Here is a 13403-nt window from a genome sequence, read left to right as displayed (position 1 = left end):
GGAAAGGGTGACTTTTAGGTTTAGGGGATGGAAAAAAAATCTAATTTCTCAGGAAACAAACAAAGATGGAAAGCGAGAGAGAGAAAGTGAGTTAGGGCAAGAAGGAAAGAACCTTTGCATGCGGATTCAAGAAGAGGCGACACATCAGCCCAGACCGAGTCGGGGCCGGAGGGAATGGTCGTGCGTTCGGGTACGGAGACCTTTTCACTCAGTTTTCTTTCCCACAACCCTGTCGGCACCTGGGTTTCTACCCCTATCGAATTTTTATTTTTATTTTTGGTAGCTAATTTGAGTTTGGGATGAGTTTGTAGAGAAATTCAGGTTTGGGTTTGAGAATATCTGCTTATTCATGGTTGTATTTTGATTGAAATCAGAGAAGCACCCAACACCCGAGGCAGAACAATCCCACTTGAATGGTTGCCTTAGTCCCTACTGTTAAGTGAATCCTACCACAGGTCCATATGTGGCAGAGGGTATGGCTTCCTTTTCAGTTGTCATCATTGGCCACTTGGCCTCACCAGGTCTATCTCTATCTCTCTTCAAATTTAGACTCTCTATTCTATAAATTTTTTCCCTTTACAAGATATATTTTTATGGTGGAATGCTTGTGATTAAGATGACTGATATTTAGGTAATTGTTAACTGAAGCTTGGTTTTATGTTTAGTTTAATTGTTTCATCTCAATACTTTCATTGTTTTTATTACTTCTTTATTTGATTTTAAGAGTAGCATCTACATTTTTGAGGGGTTTTGTTTGATCCTTATTTTTTAGTTATGCTAAGGTTTGTATTTTTAATTTTGGTATAACCATGGAAGCTAAGATCCATAGCTATCAGCCTACTACTGACTTTTATTTTTTGCTTTCTACCATGCACATCGAAGGACCAAGTCCATAGAGTTTAGAAGCTATCTACAAATTCCAGCAATAGCAAAGTGCATAATTGAAAAGGTAGAGCTATGTTTTTACTTCTTCCATATCTATTTTTGAAGTATATTTTGTGCAAATATTGGGTTATTTTCATTGTTACCAAGAAAAGGATTAAGAAGGTTACTTATTGATTAAACTAAATAAATGAATAACAGGGTTGAAGGGTTGATTGATACATGATTGCATGTCATAACACTGAAGATATGGCCCTAGGTAGTACATTGGAGAATTTAAAATTCATTGCATAATATTTATCTGCAATTGAATGTCCAAGCAATTTGATTACATTTAAAAAAACTGAAAATTATACCTTTTCATTAGGCCTATTAAAGGAACCATTTTATTTTTCTTAAATGGGTATTTCTATTTTGTTTCAGTGTTATTGTTGCAAACTTAAAACCGTTGGTATGGTTGCACATTTTGGACAGAACAGTATTACTCCAAAAGCATTACCAGTAAAGTTTTTAATTTCTTTTTAAAACTCTCTCCATTGTTTCCTCAAACATTCTGTCTCTGCAGCTCTGCCCTTATTATAAATGCTCCTCTGCAGACTTCATTCAAAATACAAATCAGCAAACATTAGGTGTAGAGAGAGAAATTTGAGGGATTTTTCCATTGTCAGCCTGTTTCCCTCCGCTTTCTGGCTTCAAGCCACCATTATACCTCCAGTAACATTACCGGTAAAGTTTTTAATTTTGTTTTAAAAAGTTGTTGGTAAAAATATGATTTAGGTTTTGGTATTTCAATTTAGGGTTTAGATTTGCGTTTATTTTGGTAGATTAGCCTGGGAGCATTAGTTTGTATGATAAATCTTCAACAGCTTATGATCTTCAAAAACTGAAAATCTTTTTTATTATATTAGTTGGATTCTCAATTCTAAGAAACTCTTTTTTTTTCCCTTTGGTTTCTCAACTCCCTTGAAAGTGTTCAAAGAAATGCTTGAACAGAACTTTTCATCACCATATTTGATTGGATTGGTGTTGATTGCTTGCTTTCTAATTTTTTGGGGTGCATATACTTTAAATTTGTAGAATTTTAGTGTTTTGACTATTTTCAGTTCAACTAAACTAAGGAGGTTGTAATCAAATTATAACATATAATTTAGCAAATGTAAATATTCATTAGGTTAGTTGTAATCAGATATAATGTATAGTTAAGCAACTAAGAGATCAATTTAGTCCAGTATTAAAAGATTAAATGCAAATTATATTCATTTTAAAATATAATGTTATAGCGGCAATATAACCCATGCATTACAAGGTTTGTCACATTTTACACTTAGAAAAAGTAATGCAGCAAAATGGTTGAAATCATGACGAATCCAATCATATTTTAAATTTATTAAGAGATTAGTAAGGACTCTACAGATATTCACAAATTCAATGGCCCACCACTGCAACCAATGGATCAAATAGATAATTGGATTGCTAGGATAATATTGATGCTACATCTTGTGCTACACTATCTATAGAGGTTTGCTTTGGTATTTCAGGTTCTGCAGCTTAATCTAGGCATGTACATTCATTCATTTTACAAGTTCTCGAAAATAACGATTAGTATGTGTAAGTACAAGTATGGTGGAAGCTATGAAGCATTCATTTTTAACAATTTTTTTTTTCTATTTCTTCTATATTATTTTCGTGAATAAAAGGCAATAGAACAATTTAAGTTTATATACACTGCACAATCTGTTTGAGAAATTTTGGCTCTTTCTTTGTATTCAATATTTGAAGTTAGGGTAGGTAGATTAGTAGATATATAGTTTATTGATCTAGGGAGGTGGATGAAAATTGTAAGTGACTAAGATAATTGGTTGCCATACATAGAGCTGAATTGGGAAATTGGTGCTGAAATATGTTCGAAGAACTTCATCTTTAAGACTTATTTAAGTTTTTATGTCGCTCCTCTTTCAGATAATGATTCAAAGTAGTTGATTCTTCAAGTGATTTTTATTTGAAACTGATGTAAATTACTTTTAGTTTTTGATAATTAGAGAAAAAGAATGATTGAACTTTTACTTTTAGTTTTAATATAGAGCTATATTCCATTTGTCATCAATAAGTTATTAGCAAGTATGCAGCCATGAAATGCAACAATGACTTTTGTTTATGAGCTACGATGCCACTTGGGTTGATTACTTGATGGACAAAGTAGTCTCTTATTGGTTCTTTTAGCCTTTTCTTTTAGTGTGAGATTGATTAATTATCTTTTTATTTAATTATTCTGTGCATCGCACTCTCTCACTGTGTCTCTGAGTCTTTGCTTCGGGATTGTGTTGTTCTACACAAACGCAAAGTGAAGAAGACCGAATTTTATAGTTTAAAATATAACCTAAAATAAAAAGAAAAGAATTTAAAATAAAAAGAAAAAGAAAATAGTGGTGGTGTGGAAAATTGTGGTAACTTCAAAAGCAATATAACCTAAAATAAAAAGAAAAGAATTTAAAATAAAAAGAAAAAGAAAATAATGGTGACGTGGAAAATTGTGGAAGCTTCAAAAGCTTCGGTTTTATATATATATATAGATTATTACATTATGACTCTACCTACCCCCACCCACTATTCTGACTCTACCTACCCGCCCACTTTTCTTTTGTGATGGTTTACTTCCTTCACAGTTCACACGGTTTCCTAGCACCATCTTTTTCTTCCTCCTCACGTCTGTGACTCATCTAATCTCCTTCTTTTCTTTTCTTTTCTTTTCTTTTCTTTTTTAAATCTCACCATACCATCGGCGCTTCATATATTTTTTGCTTCTTTTTCAGATCTTCTTCATCATTTTCTTTTTTATTATTTTTTTTCTCACTCAGATACATGCTAGAATTTCATATCAGAAAGCAAATTTCTTCACAGACATTGTTATTTCCTATTATAAATTTTTTTTTAAAAATTCCTATTATAGATTTCTCTCTAAATTTCATTTTCCAATTTAGAACTTTGACCAAATCTCCACAATATTTAAGACCTAAACATCTTTTATACTTTCCATGTTTAATATGTCCAATTCGAATTTGAATTAAATCTTAAAAAAAAGGAAATCTCATGGTATTAATGATCCAACTTATTTGAGAAAAGATTCAATCACTTATTAAAAACTTTCTCAATGGAAATGTCAACTTAAATTTAAATTTAAGAGCTCAATTCCAATGGAAAGTGGAAACAAACAAAATTTCCCAAAATATAATCCAGAAGTCGATAATAATAAGTCAAATTCCTTAGTTTCTTGAAATAAATATATAAAAACAACACTTGAGATAAAAATTTCCAAAATTATCAAATATTCTTTTTTTTTCCCTCAAAAATTCCAAAATTATCAAATATTCTAAATGGGAGTTTTTCTTAATTATTAGTATTATTATTTTTAGGAAGTTTACAAAATGATCTAATCAAAATGAAAGTAAATTAGTACATTATATTTTGTTCAAAAAAATTAGTACACTATATTAGGAAGTTTACTTTATAATAGTAATTTCAGAGTGTTTTAAATTACTTTATAATCAAATTTTACAAAATGATCTAGAATTTTGTACTCAATATATAAAGGCATGTTGATTAGATTTTTCTTAATTTTTAGTAGGGATAATTACAGTAAATCCATCTGTGGTATGATCCGTTTTCACTTTACCTACCCGTGATTTAAAACTTTACACTTTGCCTACCTGAGGTTAGTTTTGTTAACCTTCCATAACCCACATCTCCGTTTACAGTTTAAAAAACATATTTTTAGGCAAAAACAAATATAACAAGAATCAAAAAGCTAGGGTTTTTCATTGCTCATGAACTTCAATGTTGTAATGTTGTGAAAGACTGAAAGAAAGAAAAGGAAAGTAGGTGAGGTTTCTTTGGGATTTTTTAGCATTTGGGTACCTTTTGTTTCTTCATAGTCTTTAGTCAGTTTAATATGATAGGGATGTTGGTGCATTTTCTCCCACAAGATTTTTGCTATATTGGGTATACATTGATAAAGTCTTAGGTGTTGCTTGAATCACTTTGTTTCCATAAAATTTTTAATAGATTATCGTTTACTTTTGAGTTTTCTCAACTGGGATTTTGAGCAAGCACTTCGTGATCTGGACTTTGCTTTTGGAACTCATATATCATCTGGGTTTTGCATTTAGAAGTTACTGGTAATATGGGTTATGCCTAAAATCTGGTTGGTCATCTAGGTTTTTTTTTGCTGGGGTCGAGCTCTATGAACTCAGAGTAGGTCTGGTTGGTAAAGTTTAGTGATTTAAAAATTTTCTTCAATTTCAAGTTTTGAAACTTGGGTTGGCGAAAGACTGGAAATTAGTCACTGGTTTTGGCTTTTAGACATAGACTTATGTGGATTTTGTTAAAACTTTCATGAGTGATTTTGATATATGAGAGATATCTAGCTAGAGACTTTCATCAGTATATTTGATTAATGACTAGATGGCAACCACATCACCATCACCAGGTTCATCTCCCTCAGCCGTGCCACCATCATCAGGTTCCTCCACTTTGTTCTCATTAAAGTTCATGAGCAATGAAAAATCCTAGCTTTTGTATTCTTGTTATATTTGTTTTTGCCTAAAAATGTGTTTTTCTAACGGCAAACAGAGAGGTGAGTTACGGAAGGCTAACAGAACTAACCTTAGGTAGGCAAAGTGTAAAGTTTTAATCCACGGGTAGGCAAAGTAAAAACGGGTCATACCATAGGTGGGTTTACTATAATTATCCCTTTTTAGTATTATCAAGAATTTCTTCGCCATACCCTTTTCGTTGAATCCTGCGACTTTTGTGAGGGGCAAAAGTCACAAAAGATTACGTATAAAATTGGGGGAAAAAAAAAGCAAAAACTATATGATTAATCAGTCTACTTACAACATCAGCCTACTTATAAATTTAAGGGATAATTACACATAACCCGCCTGTGGTTTGGGCGAAAATCACCTTGTCTACCCGTGGTTTGAAAATTATCACTTAACCCACTTGAGATATATTCCGTTTGTTTTCCGTAACCCACCTCTGTTAAAATCAGGGGTAAATAAGTATTCTTGCTCAAATTTTATGTCTCTCTCCTCCCAAAACAAAAAAATAACACAAAAATTAAAGAGAAACAAGATCAAAAAGTTGTATTTATCTCTCTCTCCATTCACACAAATTTTGCACATGAAGAACATACCCAACTACGATCCACTACCAAACCCATTAACAAGAAAAAAATCAAAAACAAAATCTAGCAACCCAGACCACGACCATGATCCACCCATCAAAAACAAAATAAAAAACAAAACCCATTAAACCACGACCACGATCCACCCAAAGAGGGGAGGCATGGCGACGAAATCCAGCAACCCAGCTACCACGAAACCCAAACAAAATCCAACCACACCACCATTGACCCACAATCCACCACAAAACAAACCAAAATCCACTGCCACAAACCCACTACCACAGCCAAAATCCACCACCATCAAACCCACAAACCGTTAAACCTGAAACCCACATTGAACACTGCGAAACCCACGGCTTGGGTTGGCGAGAGTGAGGGTCAGCGGCATGTGGAGGAATACATTTGGGTAGGGGAGTTGGGTCAGTGAGGAGTGGAGGAAGATCGGTGAGCTGGGTCGGCGGAATGGGCTGCGGAGATTGGCGAGCTAGGTCGGTGGAAGGGTTGGATCGAAGCTGGGGAAGCGAGCTGGGTTTATGGTGGATGGGCTTGTGCAGATCGGCGATGGAGGAAAAGAGAGAAACTCAGAGGGAAAATGGAGAAGAAAATGTGAAGAGAGAGACGGTTGGGATGAAATGAAAGAAAAGGAAGAAAAAAATAAGGAAAAAAAATCATTAAAATTATTAGAGTAGTGTGAACGTGTGAATAAAATTTTTTTTTTTTTTTTGTACATTCTTCATGTTCAAAATTTGTGTGAATATAGAGAGACAAATACCACTTTTTAATCTTGTTTCTCTTCTATTTTTGTGCTATTTTTTGATTTGGGGGGAGAGAGACATAAAATTTGAGCAAAAATATCTATTTACCCCTGATTTTAACAGAGGTAGGTTACGGAAAACAAACAGAACATACCTCATGTAGGTTAAGTGACACTTTTCAAACCACAGGTAGGCAAGGTGATTTTCGCCCAAACCATAGGTGGGTTATGTGTAATTATCCCTAAATTTAAAAAAACAATGCAAAAGCATGAGTCAACAACTAGTGATATTCTCAAATTAAATTCATCTCATTTGATTCAAATGTTAACTAAAACCAAATGACAGTGGAATTCTTTTTTTCTTTTTCTTTTTTCTTTTTTTTAATGAAAGTAGGATACAATTAGCTCAACTGATAAGGTCTTTTGTTGTCAAATAAAAGTTTTGGAATTTAAATTCTACTAATATCAAAAACCGATCGGTGTCTTATCTAATGATAAAGAGCAATCATCATGAACCGAATGTCTTGAAATTTTATTCTATCTATAACTAAAACTAAATGAAATGGTGATGTGTCCATTTGTCCAAACATCCTTTGTATGATATAATAAGCTTCTTGCAATTGCACTTTCTAGGTGGAAGCTACTAGAGTTTGCAGAGCTGAAGCGAAGCTCTATTTCATTCTTTGACATTGAGAAACCCGAGTCAACCCTTTCACGCTTGTCAAGGGCAACAACTAGAGCCGCTAGGGTAAGTTTTGATCAATTTGGTGCACAGTTAAATGATAGTCACTCCATAAGTATAAGTGCTTGCGGAGTATAAAGGTTAATGACAAGGGTTCAAGTCTCCAGAATAGAACTTCACACACATATACATATATATTATATTATAGTTGAATTTTATCTTGTATAAAAAAAAAAACAAAATAATAATAATAATAATAATATTGCTCAGTTATAAATGGTTCCCCATTGTTGATTCTTTTTTTTTTTCTTTTGTTTGGCAGGTGGGAAAAGGCATATCTAAGGTTGGAAATGCTAAGGAACTTGCTTCACCACATTGGCTTGAGGCAGTAAGTCCCATGCATGCTTAAAGCATTATCTTGGAACCATACAATAGTTTTTATTTGTGACCTATTGTCAATCTTGTTATTCTCTCCTTAACAGATTGATCCTCACCATCGCTATGGCCATAATCTTCAATATTATCATGTGAAATGGCTCCACTGTGAGAGTAAACAGCCCTTCTTCTACTGGTAGGATTACTTTGGACCAAAATCAAATCCTTCATATTGACTTTTAATTTGCTTGACATCTGAACTTCGAAAAATAACAGGCTCGACGTAGGAGAAGGAAAAGAGGTCAATCATGAGAGATGTTCTAGAATGAAGCTTCAGCAGCAATGCATCAGATATCTTGGTCCGGTGAGTCTCACGTCCCTTTATGCTCCCTCGTTAGGAAGTAGCTAGAGTTTGTATTTTGATAAAAAGTGTTAACGTGTATAGTGTCGTGGGCTTTAGGCCCAACTAGATTACTTGTATAGCACACATTATTGTACTATACTCTTACTTGTACTGCACTCATATGTCTCCTATATAAAGGCACTCGTGTATATTCTTTCATTGAGAAATACAATATTACAGATTTCAGTATTTCTAACATGGTATCAGAGCCACAGCTTTGACCTTTTCTTAGTAGTCTTGTCTTTATTGGTATTACTTCATTCTCAACATCGCTTCCACCATCACAGCAGCCGCCACAACCTCTCACCGTTGAACCTCCGACGTCTTCCAGACATCGTCCTTGGGTTCTGGACCTGGAGCCGCCGTCGTTGAGGAGTTTCACACTGCAAAGACCACTGCCCTTTGCATCACCGCTGCAAATATTGCTCCGATTAAGTTTCTACAGGTACCACTGAGATCATCTTACACTGATATACAAACTCGTGGAAGCCTCGAAGCCATCGGAGACTGCACGCGCCACCACGCGCCGCTAAAAGGTTCTGCTCCGCAGCTCACGCGCCACACGCACCACTGCACAGTTGAGTTGTTTCTCCACGCGCTCCCACGTGCCACATCATTAAGTCACGTGCCTCAACCCTCCTGCTGACATCATTCTGCCACGTTAGCCCTAGTTGCGTCATTGCTGACGTCACTTGCTCGCGTCAGCCGCGGACGTCATTGTTTGACTTCTAGAGGTTTGACCATTGACTTTGAGCAAGGTTGACCGTTGATTTTTTCTCAGCGTTGACTTTTTGCAGTCCAGGTGCTCATTACCCAGTTTTTCTCGTAGATTTCATTTTTGCATATTTTGCTTCTTAATAAAGAATAAGGACAAGTCTTCTTCCTTTTGCAACAACCGTCACCAACAATCCAACAAACATTTTTGTAATTTTTGCAAACATTTTGGTCATAATATTGAAACTTGCTATCAACGCAACAAATCAATTGTTTCTATTTCTGCTGCTACAGTTGTTAACACTAAGAGTGTCCAACCCATGGTTCCCGTCTCTGCACAGTCTCAGTCTTCTGGATCCACTTTCACCATTTCCAGAGATGACCTTATAAATATCACCGCTAATGTCATTCGTATGGTTGGTAATGCATCTTATTCCTCTTCTCTCTCAGCTTTATCTGGTATATCTCCTACCTCTTGGCTTATGGATTCTACTTGTTGCAATCACATGACACCTCACTCATCCTTATTTTCTGACCTTAAACCTGCACCATACCCTCTTAATATTCACACAGCAAATGATTCCACAATGTCTGGTCATAATATAGGTTCCGTTTCGACCTCCAACCTCTCAGTTCCTGGAGTCTTTAATGTTCCTGACCTTTCTTATAATTTATTTTCTATGGGACAATTAGCTGAGTTGGGTTATCGTATTATCTTTGATTATTCTGGGTGTATTGTGCAAGATTCGAGGACGGGACAGGAGCTTGGGACCGGTCCCAGAGTTGGGCGTATGTTTCCTGTGGACAACCTTTTTCTTCCACTTGTTGCTCTTGTTTCTGTTGCTGTAGCTGCTACAGTTTTTTCAATTCCTTCCCTTGCACTTTGGCATGCTCGACTTGGTCACGCATCTTCCTCTCGGGTACAACAATTGGCTTCTAGAGGTTTGTTAGGTTCAGTGTCTATAGAAAATTTTGATTGTGTTTCGTGCCAGTTAGGAAAACAACCAGCTTTGTCTTTCAATACTAGTGAATCAATATCCACTGATATCTTTAACTTTATTCATTCTGATGTTTGGGGGCCTTCCTCTGTCTCTAGTATTGGTGGGTCTCAATATTTTGTTGTCTTTGTTGATGATTACTCTCCCTATAGCTGGATTTTTAATATGAAACATCATTATGAATTATTGCAAGTATATTCTAATTTTGCAAAAATAGTTGAAACTAAGTTTTCCAAACACATCAAAATTTTTCAATCTGATAAAGCTCTTGAATACACTCAATATGCTTTCCAAGCTGTTTTGCATTCCTAGGGCACTGTTCATCAACTAACTTGTCCTGGTACCTCTCAGCAAAATGGTAGAGCCGAACGAAAATTTCGTCATATTCTTGACACTGTTCGTGCTCTCCTTCTCTCTGCCAAAGTTCCTGCTCCTTTTTGGGGCGAAGCTACTCTTCATAATGTTTATGCTATTAATCGTATTCCGAGTCCTGTTATCCAAAATCAAACTCCATATGAGCGCCTTTTTGGGTCACCTCCAGACTATCACCACCTTTGCTCCTTCGGTTCTGCTTGTTTCGTTCTTCTTCAACCACATGAGCATAATAAACTTAAGCCTCGGTCAAGGTTTTGTTGTTTTCTTGGCTATAGCGAAACTCAAAAGGGGTATCTGTGTTATGATCTTGTCTCTCATCATCTTCGTATCTCCCGCAATGTTGTCTTTTGGGAATATCGCCTCTTTGTTGAGCTCTCTCACTTCCGTGCCTCCCTATTTTCCTTCTCTATCTTAGATCTTTTTCCAAATGAGGCACATATTCCTTCTGTAGCTGCTCCTGATCCTCCTATAGTTGTTCTTGATTCTCTTGTAGACTTCTCTGTCCAACCACCAGATATCACTGATCCCTTTCCTAGTTCACCCTTTAATGAACAGGTCGAAGACGAGCTACCCAACCCCAACCTTGAGCTTGGGTCCCCTGCTCCTGCTCCCCTTGAAGATCTTGCACAAGACATTCCACCTCGTCACTCAACTCGAGTAAGATCTATTCCTGCACATTTATTTGACTGTCATTGTTACACTACCCTTGCTACACTACATGAGCCTCACACCTATCGTGAGACTTCCACTAACCCTTTATGGCAGATTGCAATGAAAGAGGAACTTGATGCATTATCTAAAAACCATACTTGGGATTTGGTGACACTCCTCCTTGGAAAATCTGTGGTTGGTTGTAAATGGATCTACAAAATTAAGACTCACTCTGATGGGTCCATTGAGCGCTACAAAGCTCATCTTGTTGCAAAAGGTTTTACACAGGAGTATGAGATTGATTATGAAGAGACCTTTGCTTCGGTTACTCGTATCTCATCTGTTCATGCCCTCTTAGCTGTTGCTGCTGCCAGTAAATAGGATCTTTTTCAGATGGATGTCAAAAATGCATTCCTTAATAGGGATTTAAGTGAAGAAGTTTATATACAACCTCCTCATGGTCTCTCTGTTGACTCAAACAAGGTTTGTCACCTTCGACGTGCACTTTATGGCCTTAAACAAGCTCCACGAGTTTGGTTTGCCAAATTCAGCTCTACCATCTCTCGCTTAGGTTACATTGCCAATCATTATGATTCTGCCTTATTTCTTCGTCGCATGACAAAGGCACTATTTTACTTCTCCTGTATGTGGATGATATGATCATAACTAGTGATGACCTCAGTGGCATTCAAGAACTCAAGGATTTTCTCAGTCAGCAGTTTGAGATGAAAGATCTTAGACATCTCAACTACTTCTTAGGTCTTGAAATCACTCATTCTACAAATGAACTTTATATTACTTAAGCCAAATATGCTTCTGAACTCTTGTCTCGAGCTAGATTCACTAATAGCAAGACTGTTGATACTCAAGTTGAGCTTAATGTGCATCTGACTCCCTCAGGGGGGAAACCATTGTCTAATCCCTCTCTTTACAGACACTTGGTTGGCAGCCTAGTTTATCTCACTATCACTCATCCAGACATTTCCTATGCTGTTCACCAGGTGAGCCAGTATCTGTCTGCTCCACGATCGACTCACTATGCTACTGTTCTGCACATTCTTCGATACCTAAAGGACACTCTATTCCATGGTCTTTTCTACTTTGCTCGGTCTCCTCTTATTCTCCGTGCATTCTCTGATGCTGATTAGGCAGGAGATCCCACTGATCGAAGGTCTACCACTAGTTATTACTTTCTTCTTGGTTCTTCTCTGATTTCTTAGCGAAACAAGAAACAAACTCATGTGGCTTGCTCTAGTACTAAAGCAGAATATCGTGCCCTTGCTAATACCACATCTGAGCTCCTTTGGCTACGACGGCTTCTCAAAGATTTAGGTGTGTCTACATCCTCTGCTACTCCTCTTTATTGTGACAACCAAAGTGACATTCATATTGCTCACAATGATGTCTTCAATGAATTAACTAAACACATCTAGATCGATTGTCATTTTATCCGTTATCATCTTGTCCATGGTGCTCTCAAGCTGATCTCAGTCTCCTCTAAAGATCAACTTGCAGATATCTTCACCAAGTCACATCCTAAGGGACGCCTTCGTACTTTGGTTGACAACTTCAAGTTGGTCTCACATCCACCTTGAGTTTGAAGGGAGCTGTTAACGTGTATAGTGGTATGGGCTTTAAGCCCAACTAGATTACTTGTATAGCATACATTATTATACTACACTCTTACTTGTACTGCACTCATATGTCTCATATATAAAGGCACTCGTGTATATTCTTTCATTGAGAAATACAATATTACAGATTCAATATTTCTAACAAAAAGCATGCGTGCATGCATGCATCATGGAACAAACACCATACTTTGAAGTTCAATTCAATCGTCATGCATTGCAGGTAGAAAGGAAGGCTTATGAAGTTGTGGTACAAGATGGGAAACTTATCTTCAACCATAGTAGTGAATTCCTTCATACAGCAGGAGGACCCGAAAATGCGAAGTGGATCTTTGTGCTTAGTACGTTCAAGACCTTGTACGTTGGGCTGAAGAACAAGGGCACATTTCAACATTCAAGTTTCATGGCAGGTGGAGCCATATTGTGTGCTGGAAGATTAGAAGTGGAAGATGGCATCGTGAAGGTATGTATAAAAGAAAAAATATGGGGAGTTTTAGAACTGCATGGCTTGATTAATTAATGGTTTCTTTTTCTTCTTGTGAATTTTTTCTTCTTTTTTTTTTTTGGATGTACTAATATGATTTCTGTCAATTCAAATAGGCAGTTTGGCCTCACAGTGGGCATTATCAACCGACAGTAGAAAATTTTCAGGAATTCTTGTCATTCCTTAAGGAACGCAACGTAGATCTCAATAATGTAAAGGTAGAGAATGCAAGACATGCATTTTTTTATCTAGCCAAAAACCTCCTGCTTTAA

General features: G+C 36.4%; 1 protein-coding gene and 1 long non-coding RNA gene across 2 annotated transcripts; both read left to right on the top strand.

Moving 5' to 3' along the window:
• The first annotated feature begins 348 nt into the window (after positions 1-348).
• On the top strand, positions 349-1743 carry LOC126692812 (uncharacterized). The gene is made up of 4 exons (XR_007645095.1): positions 349-521; positions 883-949; positions 1306-1383; positions 1479-1743. It is a non-coding gene; the product is annotated as an uncharacterized LOC126692812 (long non-coding RNA).
• A 3597-nt stretch (positions 1744-5340) lies between these two features.
• Positions 5341-13403, top strand: LOC126691178 (IQ domain-containing protein IQM2-like). Its single transcript, XM_050386242.1, has 8 exons — positions 5341-5398; positions 5509-5512; positions 7452-7566; positions 7823-7888; positions 7983-8071; positions 8152-8239; positions 12871-13110; positions 13248-13403. Exons 1-8 carry the CDS (start codon positions 5341-5343, stop codon positions 13401-13403), a joined length of 816 nt encoding a protein of 271 aa, XP_050242199.1.

This window comes from Quercus robur, chromosome 7 (assembly GCF_932294415.1).
Source record: "Quercus robur chromosome 7, dhQueRobu3.1, whole genome shotgun sequence".
NCBI lineage: Eukaryota > Viridiplantae > Streptophyta > Magnoliopsida > Fagales > Fagaceae > Quercus > Quercus robur.
Note: the sequence above shows the minus strand (reverse complement) of the source record. Positions and strands in the feature narration are given on the sequence as shown.

What these genes read in the sequence shown, in the direction of transcription:
- LOC126691178 (XM_050386242.1), top strand. Translation starts at nt 5,341, where the DNA reads ATGGCAACCACATCACCATCACCAGGTTCATCTCCCTCAGCCGTGCCA. An exon ending in CAACAACTAGAGCCGCTAGG is followed by an intron (nt 7,567 to 7,822) that starts GTAAGTTTTGAT and finishes TTTGTTTGGCAG; the next exon opens with GTGGGAAAAGGCATATCTAA. An exon ending in TGGAAGATGGCATCGTGAAG is followed by an intron (nt 13,111 to 13,247) that starts GTATGTATAAAA and finishes CAATTCAAATAG; the next exon opens with GCAGTTTGGCCTCACAGTGG.